The 23,590-nt window shown below is 46.9% G+C and overlaps 1 protein-coding gene across 1 annotated transcript in view; it reads right to left on the reverse strand.

The window, feature by feature from the left end:
• Positions 1-21,967, reverse strand: part of MACROH2A2 (macroH2A.2 histone) — a 40,389-nt gene extending 18,422 nt beyond the window's left edge. Inside the window, exons 1-3 of the mRNA XM_084752306.1 lie at positions 21,223-21,967; positions 3,561-3,791; positions 161-267 (exon numbers count right to left, since the gene is read on the reverse strand). Of these exons, the coding sequence (XP_084608432.1) occupies positions 161-267; positions 3,561-3,732 (279 nt within the window). The 5' untranslated portion in view covers positions 3,733-3,791; positions 21,223-21,967. The remainder of the gene's footprint in view (positions 1-160; positions 268-3,560; positions 3,792-21,222) is intronic.
• Positions 21,968-23,590: the final 1,623 nt, after the last annotated feature.

The following is a 23,590-nucleotide window of genomic DNA, read 5'->3' on the forward strand; positions in this document are numbered from 1 at the left end:
TGTGTGTGTGTGTGTGTGTGTGCGCGCGCATGCATGTGTGCATGTGTGTGTGTGTGTGTTTGAGAACCATCACAGGTATGAATGATGCCTCGCTGGGTCCACCCAGGAGTATGCCTGGCAAACCCATCCCCCACTAACTGAGCCTAGGGTGCAGAGCTACCTGGTTCAGCTCCTCGTCGTTGGCGACAGCGAGCAGGATGTGTCTGGGGGCTATCCGGGCCTTCTTGTTGTCCCTCGCAGCATTGCCAGCCAACTCTAGGATTTCCGCTGGAATATAAGGGGGAGGTTAATAGACAATCAAATGTTAAAGTTAATTTTTATAAAACTGTGTTTGTTTCTTAATTTCTCTCTTAACCTACCTATCACACAAATAATTGAAGCTCATATTTGTTTAATAATAAGCTTCACAACACTGAGCAGTTATTACTCTATTCTTTTTTGTTGTTGTTTGTTTTTTGAGATGAGGTTTCTTTGTGTAGCCTTGACTGTCCTGGACTTGCTTTGTAGACCAGCCTGACCTCGAACTCACAGGGATCTGCCTGCCTCTGCCTCCCAAGTGCTGGGACTAAAGGCATGTGCCACCACATCCAGCTCTATTACTTTATTCTTAACCCTCTAAACCAACCTGGTTTCCTCCCAGTGTAAATCCCAGAGATATTGCACTTTGTAGCTTTTCCTGTTCCAGCTTGCTCTCCTGATGTCTCCTAGACCTCTCCCATGGCTCAGTCCTCTACTTTTTCCTCTAACTCCTCCTTCCCCAGCTGGCAGGAAGTCCAGCCCTATTCTCTCTCCTGCTCAGCGATTGGCTGTAAGCTGCTTTATTGGCATATCAGGGCACACTTGGAGAGCAGTGTTTACATAGCATTGAGACAGGAGATTCTCAGAACAAGGATTGCAACTAGATATGGAGGATATAGAAGTCAGCATTTGAATTTCATAACTTTATGCCTATAACCAAATCATATTATTGGTACGTGCATGTGTTCGTGTGGAGGTCAGAAGACAACTCTGTGGAGTTGGTTCTCTCCTTTTATGTTGATGTGGGTTCTGTGGTTCATGTTGCCACATTTGTGCAGCAAGAGCCTTTACCATGTGAGCCATCTTGCACACTCTGAAACTTGTGAGTGTTGCTTTGGGCTGTATTCATAGTTATTTAGAGGCACAGGTGGCCCTAAGGCCACAGGTTGGATATAGCTGGTACTTTTATATTTTTCTGTCATTTCTTATTTCTTTTAATTTTGTGTTCTTTGTATGTGTAAGTATTTTGCCTGCGTGTATGTACATTCACCATGTGTGCCTGGAGACTGCAGAGTTCAGAATACGGTGTTGTATCACCTGGAGCCGGAGTTAGAGATGGCTGTGAGCCACTGTGTAGGTGCAAGGAGCCAAACCCAGGTCATCTGCAAGAGCAGCCAGTGTTCTTAACCACTGGGCCATCTTTAGCTCCTTTTTATTTCTCTAAAAATTTGTGTGTGTATGTGTGTGTGTGTGTGTGTGTGTGTGTGTGTGTGTGTGTGTGTATGTGGTGAGTGATCTATAGTCACTCGTGCAGGTCAGAGGACCACTTTGTGCAGTCAGTTGTAAAAGATGGGTCATAGGAACTGAACTCAGGTTGCCGGGCTGGTGTGGCGAGAGCCTATACCAATAAACCATTTCATTGGCCCTCTAATTTTTTCTTTTTCTTTTTGTTTGTTTTTCTGAGTCAGGGTCTCACTGTGCAGCCTTGGCTGGCTTAGAACTCACATTGTAGACTAGACTGGGTTTTGAACTCACAGAGCTCTGTCTGCCTCTGCCTCCTAGGTGCTGGGATTAAAGATGTATGCCATCAAATTGGACTTCCTGTCTTATTTTGCTACTTTTTCTCCTTTACTTTTATTGTTATAGTATTATTATTGTTGTTAAGTTTTGTTTTATTTTTAATTAAAGATTTATTTTACTTTCTCTTCAGTGTGGAAAGATGATTCGTTTGCTTTAAAAAGTATGAATGAGGAGCTAGAGAGATGGCTCAGTGGTTAGGAGCACTTCCTGCTCTTCCAGAGGACCAGAGTTCAGTTCCCTTGTAACTCTGGGATCCATCACCCTTTTCTGGCCTATACAGGTACCCACACATATGTGGGATATGCTCACACAGACACACATAAATAAAAATAAAAACAAATCTTTAAAAAAAGTGTGACTAAGTTTGATGTGGTGCTTGCTTACATATCCTAGCACTTGGGTGACTGAGGCAGAAGGAGCTCAAGTTCCAGGCCAGCCTAGAGTACATAGTGGGAGACACACACACACACACACACACACACACACACACACACAGAGAGAGAGAGAGAGAGAGAGAGAGAGAGAGAGAGAGAGAGAGAGAGAGAGAGAGAGAGAAAGAATATGAAAACAAAGAATGAGTTTTAAAGCAAAAGTTATTTACTAGAAAGCTGGAGGCAGTGGGCCAATGTGTGTCACTGAGGAGGGGGAAAGGGTGCATGTGTGTTTGCACAAATGTTCTGTGTATATGTGTGCAGACAGTCTCCGTGTTTTGAAGGTATCTGCTGGTACAATGGTATAAATACTCAGGCTGATTCTGCACGTGTCTTTTCAGTCAACCAAATTTCAAAGAGAAAAGCCGATAAAGTTGCCATCCTCCAGACAATCGACGGCAACAGTTGAAACTGGGCTTAAGTGTGCTGTATTAGCCAGGCAGATGTGATTAACAAAAACATTAGAATAAAACAAACATCAGAGTTAAATATTTATGTGGCATTTCTAGAGTGGAGAGCACTAATGAGCCACAGATTCTTTTCGTGCCTTTCCCGGAATACTCAGCAATGGTTAGCAAGCTTACAGTTCACTGACACAGTGACTATAGTGTGTGTGTGTGTGTGTGTGTGTGTGTGTGTGTGTGTGTGTGTGTGGTGTGGTGGAATCAAAGGTCAATTGCTGATGTCATTCCTCAGGGGCTAGCCATATCATTTTTGAGACAGGCTTTGAGACCAGGGCCAGCAAGCCTCAAGGATACACACATTTCCACCCCTCCAGGGTCAGGAGTCCAAGTGTGTGGCACGGTTTTTACATGAGTTCTGGGGAATCAAACCCAGGTTCTCATGATTGCACTGCAAGTGCTTTACCAACTGAACCATCTCCCCAGTCTTTCTGCTTTAAATATACCAAAACCAAACCAACCAGCCAAAACTCCTACAACTGCCCATAGGGATTTAAGGAGCAACTCAGACACAAAGCAAAGAGCATTCTCTCCTTTTACCGGAAGCTTCCCAGCACTTTCTGAGACCTTAAATATATGTATGTAGCACATTGGAAAGTCGGTCCATGTAAGCCACACTGTGCTGGGTAGGTCTAGAGGAACTGTTTAAATGTGGACTGTCTGTCCTACGAGGACTGACTTTCCAATGCGCCATCTCCTTCAGCTAGGGCCTTACTTCATCTAAGCAGGCTAGGAAAAGCCCTGTCATCAGCAGCAGTAACTTTGAGCCAGGCACTGGGAGATGCTTTGCATCCCACCCAACTGTGAAGGGTGGGATGTGTGTGTAGAGCCCCCTACATGCTGGAATTACCTGCCAGATATTCAATGACAGCGGCCATGTAGACGGGGGCACCGACGCTGATCCGGTACTTGAACGTCCCTTTTTTCAGGTAACGCATCAACCGTCCTACTGGAAAGATGACACCGGCCCTCGCTGACCGGGACAGCTTGGACATTTTCTTCTTCCCGCTCCGGCCTGACATCTTGCCTCAGTTTTCCTCTCAGCTTGCTGGCAGAGTGGCCTCTTGGTACTTATACAATGCTAGAAAGGAAAGAAGGCAGGATTTAAGGCTGGCTGGAAAGATCAGGGGCACACCAGTGTGGCATGTCCGGCTACCCTGTGGCAGCAGCTGAACCCTGGCTGCTAACACAAGAGCTGGGCATGGCCTCTGAATGGCATCTCCAGCCTCCCCAGAAACATCTCCCCTCAAGGGCATCTGCAGTCACAACTGTCCCTCCCCATGGGGCAACCCTGAGCAGAAGAAGCCAGATGAGACTGTCACTAGAGGGGAAAGTGACACTCCTGTGCTCAGCTGAGCAGTGATGGCCTCAAACTCACAGCGATCCACCTGCCTCTGCCTCCCAAGTGCTGGGATTAAAGGCCTGCACCACCATATCCCCGGCTGGAAGCTGTCTTCTGAGTGAAGAGCAACTACAGTACCCCGAACACAGTCTTGCTCTGGGTGTGGTTTTGAGGCACGTTCTCTCTACGTTGCTCTGGCTATCCTGAATTCACTATGTAGATCAGGTTGGCCCAGACACAGCTGGGTTGATCTCATGCTTTCAGGTATGGGAATATTGTGAGCCAAAAAAAAAAAAAAAAAAAAAAAAAATATATATATATATATATATATATATATATATATATATATATATGTAGTAACTTATAACTTCTATGTATTCATTACAATATGTATAACAAAGTAAAACAATTTATAATTATGGAGTAAGTAAATTGCATGGGACAAACAGGAGAAAAGTAAAGCCACAGACATTTCTAGGAAATGAGTCAAAGCTTTCTGCTCTAGGGTGACAGCATTCTCTTGTTGACAGAATGCGAAAGCCAAAATAACCCTGAATGCCCACCTGCTGGGGACACACAACTAAGGTTACCACATCTGGCCCAGGCCACTTCCTTTTATTTATTTTTTTGTGTATCTATGTGTGCAAATGTATGTATGTATGTATGTATGTATGTATGTATGTATGTATGTATATATGTATATATGTATGTATGTGTATGGTAGGGAGCTTGCGTGAATGTCACTCCACAGAGGACAATTGAACTCAGGTTATTAGGCTTAGTAGCACCTGCTTTTACACATTGTGTCGTCATCTTGCATGCTTTAATTTCCTGTAGGAGTCTGTTATGGCTGAGGTATTTTACTCATAAACTATGGAATTAAGAATGCTCAGTCCTAACTAGATATTTCCTTCCTTCCTTCTCTCTCTTCCTTTCTTTTCTTTTTATTCTTACTCTTATTTTAAGCGTAGAAGTGTTGCTTACTTATTTATCCATTTATTTTATGTGTAGGCATATTTAGACTTATACACAAGCATAACTGGTGCCCACAGAGACCAAAGAGAGTGCTGGGTCCCATGACTGGCTGTGAGCCGTCACGTGGGTGCTGTGAGCCGTCACGTGGGTGTGTATCCCTGGGTCAGTGGTTTGGGCCTCAGAGACTTCTCGTACAGCAGGGAAAGTGGCTCAGGAACCTATTGGTCTTCCTCTCTCACGCTCTGTCAAATAGTTTTGCTCAGGAAGCTTAGCTTCCAGATGAAGCCAGTTCTAAAGAGCTCAGTAAGCCTGATGATGGAGGGAGGGGTACACCTGTGATCCCAGCTGCCACCAGCAGGAGGGTTAGCAATTTAAGCCCAGGATTCATTCATAATAACTGGAGTTCAAAGTTGGCCTGAGCTACAAGAGACCCCGTCTCAAACCAACCAACCCTCCAAACAAACACATAAACCAAACGCCAAGCCAAACTACACCCCCTTAATCAGTTCAGGGTCAGTTCAGGTTTACAAAGACGCACTGAGAATCCACTAAGCCAATTTTCCGCTTTTCTAGTCACTGTTACATGAGCCCCCGTGTCCCGCCCCCAACGGTTAGTAAGTCTGGTTGCCAAGGAAACCACCTGAAAGGCCCACCACAGGGTAAAACATGTTTTGTGGATATGCTGTGTGCCAAATGGGCAGGAGCATCCCACACAAACACACCTACAACACACACACACACATACAGACACACACACAGACACACATTGACACACACACAGACACACACATACACACAGAGACACACACATTGACACACACACACCCACACCCACACCCACACACCCCTTTCTAACACAAACCAGAATAGTTAGGCTTGTAAGATAATGCTACCTGGGGACTCTTCAGGGTGAATCAAGACAAGTCTGACCCTGCCCTAAAATTAAAAATTAGGATCAGTAATAGCAGAAAAGCAAGTGACTTCAGGGGGGAACTTTAGGGATGCTTAAAATACTCAAGACAAATCAGCCGGGTAAGGAAAATGCAGGTGAGATGCCACAGCGAAGCTGGCTGTAGACTCCAAAAGGCTCCTCCATGGAAGACTTTTGCAGCTTCATGCTTCCTGTTAGCCCCAGCCTTGCACATTGCTGGGGAGGCAGGGCCAGGTGAGGTCTGTCTGTGAAGCCAGCCGGACCACTTCATAGGCTTTACCTAGGCCCAGAGGGTTCTTGTGCTAGGGAACATAACTTCTTAAGCTGCTGCCTTTAAGCAGCCAGGTGCCTACTTGCTGTTAGGATTTGCCAGGGCTGAGACCCTCTGCCCATTGCTAGAACCCATGGGTGACACAGGAGGGCTGCTAGGAGCTGGCCGGGTCCCAAATCCGCCAGGAAAGGAAGCCTCTCACCTTCTGACCACTGGACAACGAGTGCTCCCTGGGACCACCCCTCTCGAAGTTTGAGTGAGTGAGCATCCACAGCTTGTGAAGTTAAGTTCTTGGCGGGGCGGGGGGTGTCTACTGTCTAGAACAGTGGTTCTCAACCTGTGGGTTGCAGATCCCCAAAGACCATCGGAAAACACAGATGCTTACATTCTGTTTCACAATGGTAGCAAAATTAACAGTTACGAAGTAGCAAAGAAAATAATCTTATGGTCAGGGGTCACCGCAACATGAGGAGCTGTATTAAAGGTCCGTGGTGTTCGAAAGGTTGAGAACCCCTGAGCTAGAGCAAGCCATCAATGGGAAGATCCATTTCCAGCTGAGTAATAGTTCATGTTTACACTCAAACAACTTGGCTCCCATCAGGCATAGCTTAAGGATGACAGTCTATTCTGTTTTGTTTATATATTTGAAGAAAACAACTGGCTGGATAAAGCTCAATGTGAAATGATGTGGACTTCCCACTGTCCCCCTGGGGGGCGGGGTCTCACTCTCTAGGCTGCTGCACTGGATCCCTTAATGAACTTCAAGAAAGTCTTGACCTGCAACGCATCTGGTTGGTCCATAGCTGAAGGAGCAGGCATGGACTCTCACCATAATGGCCCTTTAACCAGGACAGCTGTAAGCACACCCATGGGGAGCCAGGAAGTACCTCACCAGACTGTAAAGAACATCACTGGGGGGGATGCTGGGAAGGGGAGCTGGGAGTCTCTTCTTCTGGAGTCTAGTTTTGGGTCCATAATGGTACTTTTCAGTCTGACTTTGTAGACAATTCAGGACAAATAATAAATTGAAACTCTCCCTCAAATAATAGACTCTCACTAGCCTAGTTCAGTAACTACTATATTTCAGGGACTTTATGGTACACCTTTGTTTTGGCATATTTTTTTGCTGTGTCTAGATTTGGCATGTACAATCTGTGCCATCATGACATTGATGAGATATGGTACTCATGGACTATTTGTTGCTATGCAGGAAGTTATAGATGTTGTGGAATTTGTGCCTCCTTATTTTTAATGTTTTCCAGGGTACCATAATAAAGGTAGTAACTACACCAAACGATGCCCCCTTCCCCTCCACAGACACATCGGCGAGCCCCTAGCAGCACTCTGGGGAAGCTGGGAGTTTCTGGTCTGTGTTGGGACAAACCACTACCAGCTCATGATGGCTCAAGTCTTCAGACGATCTTTTCTTCATCTTTCTCTTCCTTCCTTCCTTCCTTCCTTCCTTCCTTCCTTCGTCTTTCGTGTGTGTGTGTGTGTGTGTGTGTGTGTGTGTGTGTGTGTGTATGTGTGTGTGTGTGTGTATGTAAAGGCTCATTTGTGTAGAAGTGTGTGCATGAGGAGAACAGAGGTCACCATTGGGCATCTTCCTTGATTACGCTCCACCATATTTTTTGAGACAGGGTCTCTCACTGGACCTGGAGCTCAGTGATAAGACCGGCCTGGCTGGTGGATGAACCCTAGGGATCCTCCTGTCTTCACTTACCCAGTTCTGGGATTTCAAGCATTTACTACCGTGCCTGGCTCTTTACATGGGTGCGGGGTCATACCTCAGGTCCTCATGTTTGGGAGGCAAGGACGTTAGTGACTGAGCTATCTCCTGAGCCCCAGGTGCCTTCATTCTGATGATATTTGACTGTGGCAAAGTGAGGCTCTTGACTGTCAACTATAAATAAATGGTTCTTAACCTGTGGGCTGCGACCCCACTGCGGTGGCGTGTCAGATATCCTGCCTGTCAGATATTTACATTATGATTCATAACAGTAGCCAAAGTACAGTTATGAAGCAGCAATGAAAATAACTTTTATGATTGGGGGGTCACTGCAACATAAGGTACTGTATTATTGGGTCACAACATTGGGAAGGTTGAGAACCACTGCTATAAATAAAACTGCCAGGTGAAGGTAAATGCAGAAAGAAAATAAGGCTGGTGGTGTCCAGTCCTATTCCACCCCCTGAGAGCGTGCACAGTACCCAACAGATGCATCTGTCATAGCCATCCCTCATTGTGGTTAGGGCATACATGCTTACTAAATTTTTTGGACTCAACCAGTTACTAAATGGAGCAAACGGGCATTTCTTCTGGCATAGCGACCTCACTGGGGCCTCCGGGAGCTATGGAAGTCTCGGGCTCCTGTGTCAGGCTCATCACCAGCTTAAACATGTATAGACAGGCCTTGGCTTCCCGTGGCTCTTTATGAGTTTTGACTTGATGGAGGTATGACAGCTAGACGCATTTGGTAGACATTGTCCCTTCAATTGGGAATTTTAATCTTCCATGCAATAATGCAGTCTGATGCTCTCTTGTGTTACTGGCTGTGGCGAGCTACAGTTCCCAGCTTTCCGTGTGGTCACAGGGGTGAAGGAACCAGTACTGCACAGTGTCGTGTGCTGCTGAGCTGGGGCGCTGGGGAAATGCAGGTGGCTGCAGTGCTTTTCTACATAGGCTGTCTTCAGCTCACTAGAGGGCGATTGGAACACAACCCCATTGTAAGGTGACTGACACCTGTAGTTATGTCTTGCTCAAGGTGCTAAGTATGGAAGTCAGGGCCCCAGGTGTGCCGAGCAAGCACCGTACCACTGAGCAATACAGCAGCCCCGTGGCTTTGTGATGTGCGTGCTTCTGTTTTAAAGATGCCTTATTTAATACACATGATTATGTCATTAACACTGACCTCATTGTCTGTAGTTCTGTAACTTGTGCCTCAATAAGTATTGTGTAATCAGTGCGGAGAATCCTCCAAAAGCTCACCAAAGAGACTCCTCTTGGCACCAGACAGTGACCATTACAGGGAACAACAACCAATCAGAGTGCAGACTCTGGTTGCCACGGCCAACGGATGCATCTGTAATATGATTCCTGCACCTAAGGCTCAGGGATCATTGTGGAAGAGGGGGCGGAAAGACTGTACGAGGCAGAGACTCAGGGAGTTTGCTGTGGCACTGTGTGTCCTTCAGGAGCTACACCCAGGACATCTCATCAACATGACCACCTAACGGGACCTGAACAAGGACAACACCAACAGACATTCAAAGCAGAAGGAGGAGAGATCACGAGGCCTCAACCCTACATGAAGAACCACAGGCAAGTAAGGGATGCTGGGAGTGGAAGAAATGGTCTTCCCCAGGGGAGAGCCCAACAATTAGTTATCTAATACTAACTGAAAGCCCTGAAAACATGCATATAATAGACATTATGCAGACTGAGTAGACTGTATTTATGTATTTGGGACTACATATGCATGCACACGCTCATACACACACACACACACACACACACACACACACATTAACAAAGAAAAAAAAAAGGCCATGAATTTGAAAGAAAAAGTGAGGGGTAAATGGGAGGGCTTAGAGGGAGGAAAAGGAAGGGGGAAATAATGTAATTATGTTACAATAACATACCATAAAAATTAATAAAATTATCTTACTCCTGCGTTATAGTTCAGTTGGAAGACAGTTGAGTTCTCTTTCTTCACCAACACATTCATTTCTAAATGGATTTGCCAGTGAGATTTGCTACAGTCTTAAATGAAAACGACACTTTTAAGTTGGGTACACCAGCTTGGAATACCGGAATACCAAAGGTTGGAAGGTGGAGGCATGGGGGGGGGGCGGATCAGGTGTTCAACATCATCACTGGTTCCACAGGGAGTTCTGGGCCAACCTGGGCTTCCTGATAACTTGTTTCTTAAAAAAAAAAAAAACCTGGGGTCCTGTGAGATGGTTCAGTGGCTGGAGGTGCTTGCCACAAAGCTTGCCAGCCTGAGTTCCATCTCTCATTTCCAGCATACAAATCAACACCCATGTGATAAAACAGTTTCTAAAGCCAGAAAGAAAAAAAAAAGAAAAAAGAAAAAAGAAAAAGAAAGAAAGAAAGAAAGAAAGAAAGAAAGAAAGAAAGAAATCTCACCGGGCCGGGGTGGCACAGGCCTTTAATCCCAGCACTTGGGAGGCAGAGGTAGGCCGGTCTTTATAAATTTGAGGCCAGCCTGGTCTACAGAGCAAGTTCCATGACAGCCTAGGCTAACACAGAGAAACCCTGTCTTGAAAACCAAACCAAACCAAACCAAACCAAAAGGCCATATTTCAAAAACAGTTAGACTTCTTCCAAAAGTTCTTTATCTATCTTTCTATCTATGTTACTTCTTTAAACAACAAAAAAATTTTTTTTACGCCTATGGGTGCTTGGTCTACATGTGTGTCTGTGCACCATGTGTATGGCACTCACAGAGGCCAGAAGAGGGTGCTAGACCTCTTAGGATAGGAGTTACAGACAGTTTTGTAAGCTGTTGTGTGAGTGTTGCAAGAATAGTCAGTGTTCTTAACCATTGAGCAATCTCCCTTATTTTGCTTCTTTTTTTAGGCAGGATTTTGGTGTGTGTGCGTGCACGTGCATGCATCTGTCCAGAACCCAGGCACTTAGTGATGCTGGGCAAATGCTCCACCAATGAACTACATCCTCAGCCTCCTCTGCTGCAGATTTTTAAGACTGGAGGCAGGATTGAGAAAGGATGGGGGCTGGATGCAATCAGTGTAGCCATTGTGCCCCAGGTCATGCCTGTTCGTGTGTCTATACCATCTTGCAAAAGGACCTAAACTCCCAAGACTGTGTAAAATATTCTTTTGAGATCCTTTGCTTTAGAACTATACAAATAAACATTCACCTGTGTTATCCGAAAGCAAGAAATAAGAGGTCCTATTGCTTTTTAATGATGAAAATGAATTTTTAAAACCCTTTAAATACTGCTTTTTTTTTTAAAAAGACATTTTCAAACATGAAACTTCCAGCACTGTCCCCAGTCCCCAGTGGACTGTGCTAGCACCTGTGGCATTTCCCTCCTTTGTAGTATTGTGCTCCAGAATACTGTAAGTTGTAAACATCTATTTAAAAAAAAAAAAAAAAAAAAAGAAGCACAGCCACCATGAAGTAGCTTTCTCTGTCAGTTCATAACTGTCCTCTGGGAGAATCAAATGAGATAAAATAGAACTAAATAAGACATAAAGGAACTCAATATAAATATACTAGCTATGTGCAGAACTGTATTTTAGAGGGTATGGAATAGGAAGCAGCCATTTGACAGCTTCTCACTTAATAGAATTCTAACATATTTTGGTGCCCTACCCTGAGTACTGTATTAAGATAATAATAGTTTGTTAGCGTTATTCTGTATCGGTAAAACCCATTTTCAGTGATACTAGCTAAATCACTAGCTCTATTACACTTCCATTTAGGAACTCCGAGGGCAAGCCATTACTGCACAAGTAATACTTTCCACACCATTTTCTTTCAGGGCCATCTTTGAGTGACTGAGAACAGTCAATAATTTTACCATCACACACGTTGAAGCCCAGTCGCAATTTTTCATGTAAAGAGCAATGCCAAATGCAGTTTTACCAAAATGACTCAAGGACCAAATTAACCAAAATTAACCAAACATGAACATAAAAACCAAGCATTAATCCAATTGATTTAAATTATACTATTGGAAAATAAATCACAGCCTTTTTAAAAAATGCATTTCCATTCATACTGTGGGGTGGGATGCTCACGTGTTCTTTGTAACTAAAGAGGAAGAGAACACGGGCTACCTCACTTATTCCTGGGGATGTCAGCAGAGATGAGTCCCGTGTGAGTGAATTTAAGATTTCTTCAGGAGTTAAGAACACTGTGATGTGTGTGTGTGTGTGTGTGTGTGTGTGTGTGTGTGTGTAGGTACACAGATGCAGGCATGCATGTAAGTGTGTGGGTATGTGTGCACAGATACATGTGAAAGCCAGAAGTCACTTCAGAGTCTCTTGTTAGGAGGTGTGCGTCTTATGTTTTGAGACTCGTGGTCTCCTGGTTCGGGGCTCACCTTCCTGAGAAGGCTGGCTGGCCAGCACATCCCATGGGGTGTCTATGCAACATGTGCATGCGGTGCCCATGGAGGTCACAGGGAGGTGTCAGATCCCCTGGACTGGGAGTCACAGACAGTTGTGAGCTGCCGGGTGGGTGCTGGGAATCAAACCTCGGTCCTTTGGAAGAGAAACAAGTGCTCTTAACTGCTGAGCCATCTCTCCAGTCCCAAACCTCACTTTTTTTTTTTAATGTGGGTTTTGGAGATTAGACTCAGGTCCTTTTCCTTGCATAGTAAGTACTTTCCTGCCCGAGCCATCTCTCCACCTGCACACGGTGACTTTTTAATTTCTTGTTGTTGAACCCAATCTATGGTTTCTTTTGCCTTTTCTCTTTCTTTCTTTTCTACTTTCTTTCTTTTTTTGGGAGGTGTTTTTTTTTTTTTATTTCAAGACAGGGTTTCTCTGTGTAGCCTTGACTGTCCTGGACTCGCCTTGTAGATCAGGCTGGCCTCGAACTCACAGAGATCTGCCAGCCTCTGCCTCTCTGATTGCTGGGATTACAGGTGTGAGCCACCAGAGCTCAGTGCTATGGTTTTCTTAAACAAGAGAATGGCAAGCGTTGTTGTTGTTGTTTGTTTCTTCCCAGCTAGCCATATGCTGTTTTAATATAAATACATTTGGCCCCTAATGGTACTAGTTGGATGAAAGATGACTAATAAATTTATTCTTCTTAAAAATCTGAGCTAAAAATGCACCCCAGAAGAAAGCCAACCAGAAAAATAATCCAGTTTGCCTTTTGGATTTATTTACTTGGTGTGCACATGTCGGGGCATATGCCATGGTGTGTGTGGAAGTCAAGAGGGAAAGTCTACAGAGTCCTTTTTCTCCTACTTTCACATGGGTTCCTGAAGCTCAGGTCATCAGGCTTGCCTAGGGCTTTACTTGCCTTTATCCACCTTATTAACCCCCAATGTACTTATTGATGGAAAACCAAAACCAAAACCAAGAAAATAAAACAAGAAAAACAACAAAACCCAACCAAAAAACCAAACCAAAACAAAAAAAAAATCAAAACCAACCAACCAACCAACCAACCAACCAACAAACAAAACTCTTTGGTGTGTTCAGCCTAGAAATGTGTGTTAACTATCCCATTTTCTCTGAATCTGATAAATCCAACTAGTAATGGAGTTTCATGCAAGCAGCATCCTTTGGGCTTCTCTGGGAAGGGGACTGGTGTTGTCTGAGCTAACATGAGCTACTCAGGTGATTGGGGTGAGGGTCCCAGGCAGCTGGTGTAACCTGACCCACCAAGGGTTTCCATAGACACCTGATTGTCTGCTCTCACACCAACAGTCTGAACAGAACACAGGCACTCTGGAATCCTCCTCCTTAACTCCTTTCCTACTTACACCTCCCGACTCTCTTTCCCTTCCCTTGGGAGTGGCTGGGCCTTTTCCTTTCTATGGCAGCATTTTGTGCTGTTGGCAGGTAGTCTTTGTAGATTAGTATGTGTGGTCCCCCCCGCTCCCCAGCCCCTCAATGCTGGCATCACTACACAGCTCCCACTCTTCTTATCACACCACCCCCTCTGTGGCCTCAGGGAGACCCAATGGTGGTAGAACACTGGACTATTTCTCACTGACCATCTGTGGGTGGTCCTCAGGCAAATCAGTCTATAAAACTTCTCTTTGGCATGAACAAAAGCTTATGGGAACCCTCTTAATGGAGCCAGATGGGAGAGTGCTGTCCTGGCTGGCAGGGGAGCAAGGTGCCTGGAAACCCGCTCTGGGCTCTCTGGAGTTCTGCCTGAGAACACATTGCACCTACTGACCTCTGAGGCTTTCTCCAGAAAAGATGTTCCAGACCCTCACTTTTTATAATCGCTGACACCAGGAAAAGCCAGTCACAACCAAGAACTTTCTTTTGAAGTCACTGTAAGGTTGTTTTTTGATAATCGCAGAAAAGAAAAACTGACTTCACTGAGCAACGGAGTAGCTTGGTCTCCACCCACCAGGACGAGACACCGTGTCAATCTGTTCAGGGTGATGGCTCAATTTGCAAGCCTGAGGACCCAGTTTGTGTTCCCACTACCCATGTAAGAAGTTAGATACGGTGCTATGAGTCTATAATCCCAACACGGGGAGGTTCCAGGGTACATGAGAATCCTTGGGGCTCACTGGTTGGCCAGCATAGCCAAATTAGAGAGCTCCAAGTTCAGTGAGAGACCTCGTCTTAAAAAATCAGGGGGTGAGCCTGGCGGTTGTGGGGCACATCTTTAATCCCAGCACTCAGAAGGCAGAGGCAGGGTGGGTCACTGTGAGTCCGAGACCAGCCTGGTCTACAAAGTGAGTCCAGGACAGCCAAGGCTAACACAGAGAAACCTGTCTTGAAAAGAAAAACAACAAACAAACAAACAAACAAATCAGGTGGTGGTCTGGGCATGGCTACCCACATCTGCAGGGAAGCAGACACAATCAGAGCTCTCTGAGTTCAAGAACAGCCTGGTTTACAAAGAGAGTCCCAGGCCAGGCAGGACTACATAGAGAGGTCCTGTCCCAAAACCAAAACCGAACAAAACAAGAGCCGTGGGGCTGGGGCTGGTAACGGCACCTGATGGCAAACCTGATGGCCCAAGGCCTTTCCCTGGAGGCTACGGGGGTGGAAGGAGAGAAATCCTGAAAGTTGTCCTCTGACCTCTGACCTGTACACACACACACACACACACACACACACACTCACACACTAAAAAATAAAAAGGTGCTTCGGCCTCCACCTACAAACACGTATGTAATCACACATCACCTACATACATATGCGCCTACATACACAGAATCCAACTGAATTATCCTCAGACTTATAAGGCATCTATGTCATCTATTGCAGGAGCTGTTAGGCTTGACCTCTCTGTAGGCCACCACTACTACTTAATTGTATGCTTTATTGAGCAGCCAAGGGGTGTGGACAATGTCAGCCACATCACTGTATGCATGCATCACTCACAGGATTGTCCAGCAAGCACAGGCCTGGGGTGCAGGATTTGACCTCATCATGCCTCTGCCTAATTCTCATGGAAGCAAGCAAATTTAGGGCTTGTTCCCCTAAATTATCCCCTTGGAATAGCATCTCACATCCAGAAACAGCCCTCAACTCCTGAGGGCAGATGGGGTTTTGTTGTTTGGCTAAAGGCGGGCAAGATGGCTCAGTGGGTAAGGGTACTTGGTGTTAAGCTTTATCGAGCAGCAACAACCTGAGTGTGACCCCTGGGACACACACAGGAGAAGGAGGGAGCTGAGTCCTGCAAGCTGTCCCCTGTCCTCTGCAAACTCAGTGGGACACATGTGCAGTAGTAGTGTGTGCAAACTGGCATGTGCACGCCCCCACACACAAATACACACAGTAGATAAATGCTAAAATTAAAAAAAAAAAAAGAGCAATTTAGTGACTCTGGTAGCATCAGGGGATTAGCTGAAGTGGTGCCCCCGGGCTAGTGGTCCGTGTGTACGTCTGCTACCTATTTATGTCAAAGCATGGACATTCTGACTTGAATTACTTACTCCACTCAAGGTCCAAATTGGCAATGCCAGTCAAATAAATCGGGCAAAGTATGATGGATGCTGGGATGGATAAACGAACAGTGAGGGCTTCCGAGACACCACCAGATTTATCTCACTTAACACTCTGTGACACGACAGTTTAAAGCCCAGCGCTCCGTGGCTCCATCAGATTCTCTTTATCTTTCATTTGTCACAGTATGGGAGGGGGTTTCCTGGCAGCGATGCAAATAAGCTTTATAAATAAAAATTTTCATACTTCAAAACATCTTCACAAATCAACACAGAATAACTGGAATGCTGGCGACACCTTTTTTTTTTTCCTTTCTTTTTTCTTTTCTTCTTCTTCTTTTTTTTTTTTTTATTAATAGGTGGATAAAGAGAGCTGGCAGGCTTCCTGGGCTAGAGTCCCTTGGCACCTCCTCAGCCTATGCTTTCTTCTCTGAAGGGTAAGGATAGTAACACCAGCTATCTGTGGCCCGAGGTCAGAAGTAAACAAGTTTGTTCATTTCAAGTGTTCAGAATAGAGCCTGGGAGCCAGTGCCTATGTAACCAACATGAACTTTCAAATTACTGCATTTAAATTATTATACTGTGTTTGTACGTATGTATGTATGTATGTATGTATGTATGTATGTATGTATGTAATTATTTGTGCGTTTGTGTGTGTGCATGTGGAGTACAGAGGATAGCCTGCAGGACCTGGGTTCCTCTTCCACCATGGGGTCAGTCAGGTCATCAGATTTGGTAGGAAGTTTCTTTACCACTGAGCCAACTCACAGGCCCTCAACATGAACCCTCATTTGTTTCTTCAAAAGAAGCCATTACAAAACATAAAAAAAAAAAAAATTACATTTGATCTCCCCCCCCCTCTCTGTGTGTGTGTGTGTGTGTGCGTGTGTTAGTGCATGCCACAGTCTTTGTGTGGCGGTCAGGTGACAGCTTTCAGGAGTCAGGAAAAGACTTGCCACAGTGACACTGTCTGTGTGAAACCTCACCTGGAACTCCCCACCCTCCAGTTCCCGGATTCCTTCCTTCTTCGCCTCTTACAACACTTTGTACAGTGTTACGGACACAGCTGACATTCAAGAGATAGTCCTTAAATGAGCAAACAATTTAAAAGAAACCACTTAAATATTTTTTGCTTCAAAAGCCTTTTCAAAGCCAGCAAGATGGCTAGGTGGGGACGGGTGACTGCTGCGAAGCCTGAAGACCCGAGTTCTAGCCCCAGCACCCGCATGGAGGAGGACGCTCAGGAGGCTCCTAAAAATGGTCTTCTAACCACCCCCACCCCCACACACAGTACGACTGTTTTAAAACCTTTTACAAAAGCATGTTTAGGTTTCCTCTGTATCTTGTGAAATAAACTATCTTTTCAAATACCCATCTTCCCCTCTAATTTAATTCTCCAGAGAAAATCCCTGCCTCCCCTACGGTTGCTGGAAATGCCACTCTTCAGTGCTGTTACTGGATTTCCAGGCAGGGTACGACTTGGCTCAGCAGGTCGTGCGCTTTCCTAGCGTCATGGAGATCTGGGGCTAAGTGTCAACACTGCATAAACTAAGTGTAGGGGTGTATGCTTGCGGCTCGGGGGCTAGGAGGCAGAGGCAGGAGGATCAGAGGTTCAAGGTCATTCTTGGCTCTAGGAGAGTTCAAGGAGCCTGGCCGAAACAAAACAAAACAAACGCCTCCTCTTGCTCCTACATTTCCCATGGACCTGTGGGCAGAATCAGTGTGATGCAAACAGCTGGGAGTGTTCTTTTAGTTCATCCTTCAAGGGGAGGAAGCTGGTAGGTCAGGCCTGAATCATCCTCTCTGGGACAGTCACATAAAATCCTGCCTGAGATGGAGAAGGTGAGGGAACACTTCTTGCCTCCTCACTCCCTCCATCTTCTCTACCCAATTCCCTGGCTTCCCCCTCTCTAGAAAGCAGATCCCTGTTCTTCCCTTCCAGTCTGAAATCCTCTCCCTTCCCCGCCCCCAGCATTTTGTGGTCTTTCGTATTCGTTATTTTGTATCACTTCCAAATGAATTGTTGCATCTACCTGAGCAAGCAATGCACAGATTGATCCAGTGTATACAGTGCCGAAGGTCTCAACAGCCGCAGTAGTTGTGAACCAGAGCTCTTCACAGCCCTTTGAAGAGCTTACTTACACTTTCTACCCATTTACAAGGCATTTCAATTTATAGAGAGCTACACTTTCTTTTTACATGTCTGCGATTTGCCATCCCCCCCGCCCCGCCCTTTTAAATTAATAGCCTGCCTTGTTCATCTTTCTCTGCATATGTACATGGATTTATTCTTTTTGACTGTGGTGGGTGTGTGAGGGACTATGTAGTGTTCCTTACTATGGCTGCTAAGGTGTTTCCACTGTTGAAATGACCAAAACTCTGCCGTGAATATTCTCACACACAGAGCACACATATTTGCTTCAGTAGGATATATGCCAAGAAATGAAGATGGCTTAGAGGTAAAGGTGTTTGCTGTCAAGCCTGAGGACATGAGTTCGAGCCCCAGGGCCCGCATGGGCTGGAAGGATAGAACCAACTCCAGCAAGTTGCCCCTGACCTCCACATACATGCCACTCACACACAATAAACAAATAATACCAGAAAAAGAAATGAGCTGCTATTTTACAGCGTGGGCATATTTTATATTTAATAGTGCCAAGCTCAGGGCTAGAGAGGTGGCTTCTTGGGTGAAAGCTCCTGCTACGCAAGCATAAGGACATGAGTTCAAATCCCTGAACCCACATCAAAGCCTGATGAGTAAGAAAAGTATCTGCAATCCCAGCAGTCCTTCAGAGAAATGGGAGACACAGTCAGAATTGCCAGGCCTTGGCACTGATTTAAAAAGCAAGGAGACCCTTTCTCAAACAAGGTCTGGACTGACCCCTGGGACTGTCCTCTACCTCTGTGTGGGCACTGTGGCACAGGCATGCTCGGTCACACACATGAATGTAAACACACACACGTAAATGTAATAAAATAAAATAACACCACTCCTGACTGCCATCCACATGGTAGCTATCGACACACACACCTCTAGGCAGTAGAAGGTACCCAATTTCCCAGGAGCGTAAGGGATAACCCTTTTTTCCTGCCATCGCCTGCATTTTTATTTTAGCATCTCCCAGGCCTGTGGTAGGATGCTCACTTGAGAATGGGACCCCGGCTTCCTCAAATCTGTGTTGCTCTCTCGGCCTGGATTTAAGAATCCAGGCTCAGTGAACACTGGCTGGCTGATCCCTAGCCATCTGCCTTTTGCTCATCTCTACAATGCACACTTTTCAAAGGCACCAACCCAGAAACTAACTCTGAGGCTATTCCTTATGAATAAAAAAACATTCTTAAGAGAACTCAGTTTTTGCACGGGCCTCCTGTGGGTATTGAGATCTTCCATTTAAAGCTGTCTGCTACAGAATTCACCTCCTCCCGCTTTCCTGGCAGGAGGTAGGGAAAACAGGGCTTGGTTGTCTCAGGCTATAGTCTGCAGGGGGCCCCAACCGCGGAGGCAAGGCAGACTATAGGCACCCCACAAGCCATCAAGGCAGAAGATGGAATAAGGTCAGAGTCTTTCTGGATCCACCGAGGAGAGTAAGTTCTCTTTATGAGTTCTGAAATAGCAGAAACTATAAATCACGTCCTGAGGCTGAGAATAAGTGGAGGGAAAACGACCATTAGGGTGGGACAAACTGGAGGAGAGGAAGACTGTTTTACGAGGGAATTAGGATGTAGGAAAGAAGAGATTTTGCTGATGTGAATTATTTTACTAAAATACAATTTCCTACAGAGGAATTCCAATATTTCGGTTCCTTCATTTCAATATTTCGGGAAACCCAAAGGCACAGTGGGCGGGTCCCGAAGCGCTGAGCACTGACTTGTGAGAGTTCGCTATGGTAGGGGACAACTTTTCAGTCTAGCAGACAGAGCTGACGGGGGATGGCTTAATTTGTTTTGAGACGACATAATCGAAGACATTTTGCTCTGAAGCTCTGAAGACATTTTCTCCCTAGCCAACTGAACAGTTTTAAGTATCGACTGCATAGCCCAGTGAAGAGGCAACTATATCCGACATAAACACACAGCCAAGGTCGCTGTTCAACACAGGATTGACCGCCCTGGGGCCCCTGGAGTGTGTGGCCTCTTGCTGTGAATTCCCTTGAAGCTAGGATTGCCAGCTCACCTAGGGAGTTAGGCAGTCTGGGCTGCCTAGCCTGGTTCTCACTGAGTCCCCCAGCAGGCAGGGGATCCACACTTCAGTTTTTCAGTCCCTTTCCCTGGCTCCTTTCAGTGTCACTCACCCTAGAGAACGATGACACAAATGCTGCAGCAATGACCAGGCCTAAATGAGGCTCACCCACCAGTGGTCCATTTCACTCCCAGGCACAATGGAGTAATACTTAGCTCCTGGAGAAGGAGGCGCAATTGGCGTTTTGTGGTTCGATGCCCCTTTAGCCATTGTTGAGAGGAACAAAGAGGGCAGGAGCTGAGGGCGCCCCCATGAGGAAAGGCGTGGAAAGACACTCTGGGGAGCGATCCCTAGGATAGTGGGGTTGGGATGCGGTGCACCTGGATGGCGCTCTGGCAGCGAGGAGACTGGGCTGACTCCTACCCGCGGCGGCAGTGCAGCCTTTTCCTGATTTGACTTTTATTTCCCTCTTCTTGATATTATTAATATTATTGTTATTTTCCCGCGCAAATTAAGCAGCTGAACCGGGTAGGGCGAGCTGCGCAGAGGCCGCCATTTGCGGGTGGAAACACCGAGCGCCCCGGAAAGGGAACCCGAGGGGAGTGCTCGGTCCCTCGTCCACCTCCGCTACGGCGCCCGCAGCATCCTGTCTTCTCGCCCGCGCCGCCCCGGCGCCTCCGCGTCCTCCTCCATTGTCAGCCCGCGCCCAGCTCTGTGCCCCGGAGGCCCCGGTCGCGCGTCCTCGGCCCTAGCGAGCCTGCGTCCCCCGCCCGGTCCCCTCGGCGTCCCGGCGCCTCCCTCCTCCCTCCCCCGCTCCCCAAGCTCCGCATCCTCGAAGCCCTGGGCTCCCCGCACCGCCAGCCCGGCCGTTGGACCCGGTATTTCTACATCCTCCCTGCCTGGCCCAGGGTGCCCCGGCCCCTCGCCAGCTGCGGGCATCTCGCGGCGTCTTCAGCAAACCCCCCTTTTATCTCCCGAGGAAGCAAGTTGGGTAGATCGATTTATTAATTTCTGTGGCGGAGGTGGGTCGGTGACCCGGGTGCGCCCGCAGGATTGCAAGGGGAGGCGCCGTGGTTCCCTTCGGCCCCTGCACTGCCCAGGCAGAGGGTTTTGTTTCCAGACCCCTGGCGCCCCCCGAAACAATGATGCCACGGGCATGGCGGGCTCACCTGGTGCTGCGCCGCGGGCTCCGGGCGCCCGGTGGCCTAGTGCGCGCCAATCCCGACCGCAGGTTCGGCCCGCGTGCCGCCGATGTCGGGCAGGATCCTGCCTTTCTTGGGGTTGTATCTGTGCGTGTCAATGGCGGCAAGCGGCAGTTCTCCGGGCCGCGGATAGTAGCGGGGGGAGGAGGAGGAGGGAGAAGGGATTGCTCCTTCTCCACATAACCACCTCTAGGAGGAGTCGCTCAGCCTCATCCCCCGCCAGCCCAGGCTCCGCGACGGGTCCGGGGGCTTTCGTGGGGCTTGATGAGCTATTGTCCTTCAGCAGTGGAACCACCGGGCCTGCGCCTCGCGGAGCTGTTGGCTGCGAGGACCCCCGCTTCCCTAGAGCCCTGCACCGAGGCCTTGTGGTCACCAGCCACAGGCTCCCGTTAGCTCGACCCACCTTTGCTGGGAGAAAGAGGTGTGGGCGTTCATCTGCTGGTTATGGGGTGGGAAGGTGAACGCAAAAAGGCCGCCTTAGATGCACCCCTGACCTGAAAATATTACCAACCACCTTACTGTGTCGCGGACGGCGGCCACAGGGACAGAGAATTTATACCCGTGTGTGTCTGCTGTTTATAGACGAAGACCCACTGCGAATCACTAACCCACTGCGAATCTGCTATGTCGTGGTGGAGGCACAGATACGCGTCTTGGTGAATGAAGACCCGTGTGCCCCGGCATCATTTTAAAATTGGGTTGCTTTAATTTGCGGTCTCCCAACGGGTATTGAGGTTAGCACAAAGACAGTGGTGAAAGGGCAGTTTTTTTTTTTTTATTAGTTTCCAGAAAATTCATTGTGATGGCGGTGTGGTGGACAATATCAGGTGACATTGGGCATGTGTAGTTAGTTGCTTGGTCCCTGGTGAAAACCATGCTGCCTTTTATACTGTGAAGCTTGTCAAGGGCACATGGATGCAGGGCCAGTCACCAGGAGCGTTAGCTTGACTGGGCCATCCGTGTTTCCTCAGATTTCTCCTGGATGAATCAGAGGAGTTTGAGAGGAAACCTTTTGATCTCTGCGAAAGTATGTGAAGCGAAACCTTCAGCCCCGACCAGATGGACGTTTCCCAACCCCGTGAGATTTTTGTGTGTGCTTGCTGCCACAAACTACACTTGCATCTGTGTGCACAGCGGGAGATTTGGGAGTGACCAAAGGCTTGTGATTGCCTGGGTGGGGAGAAGCAAGCCACCTACCACCCTAGCTCAGCGCCATTCCACTGAGTTGGCAGCTGGCATTTTACACAGTGCTTTCCGTTCAGAATGTGCACTTCAAGCTTGAGTCTTTGCTGAGAACCAGCCATCTCTCTGCTCTCTCCCCAAACCATGCATATTTCATTCTGCTGTAAACACATCTCCTGTGGTCCAGACCCCATAGTCTGAGAGAGAGGGAGAAGGAGAGGGAGAGGGAGAGGGAGAGGGAGAGGGGGAGAGAGAGAGAGAGAGAGAGAGAGAGAGAGAGAGAGAGAGAGAGAGAGAGAGAGAGAGAGAGAGCCCTTTATACTTTTCTGTGGATGACCTTCCTGTCTTTTGTTTTGGAAATCCTTGCCAAGGCAGAACACTGCCCCACACACACACCCTTCCACACACAGGGCACTTCCGAGAGATGTGTATTTAAAGAATTCCAACTTCTCCTGGTGGCATCTCTGCACATTGCTAGAGGGAGTGCCCATTTTTCTTATTAAAAGTTAAAAAACAAACAAACAAACAAACAAACAAAAAAACTTCAGGCTATCATTCAAGACAATTCCAGCACCTTGTAGAAGAAGTTGACAGTCACTCCCTACCTCCCAGCCAGACTCACAGAAATGGAATGAATTATTAATTGGTGAATAATAGTCATGTTCTCTGTAATTTCTTCTAAAAAATGGTATATGTGGCTAGGCACAGTGGCACATGCCTTTAATCCTAGCACTCAGGATGTAGAGGCAAGTGGACCTCTGTAAGTTCAAGGCCAGCCTAGACCATAGCATCATAGAGAGCAAGCCTGTCTCAAAAAAGAAAAAAAAAAAGAAGTCATTATAATGTGATTTTTATTTCACTAATTTTTTCCTTCTCCTTTCTTCCTTGTTTCCTTCCTTCCTTTTATACTTGAGAGAAGAGCTATGTAACCCTGGCTGGTTTGGAAATTGATATGTAGACCAAACTGGCTTCAAACCCATAGAGGTCTGCTTTTTGTTGCCTCCTGAGTGCTGGGGTTAAAGTCTGTGTCACCACGCCTGACTCGCTTTTCTCTCTTTCCTTTCTTTTGACATAGTTTCAAGTAGCTCAGGCTGGCCTTGTACTTGCTATGTAGCCAGGGAAGACCTTGAAGTTTGGCTCCTTCTGCCCCCAA

This window comes from Acomys minous, assembly GCF_964271855.1.
Source record: "Acomys minous genome assembly, chromosome: 13".
Classification (NCBI taxonomy): Eukaryota; Metazoa; Chordata; class Mammalia; order Rodentia; family Muridae; genus Acomys; species Acomys minous.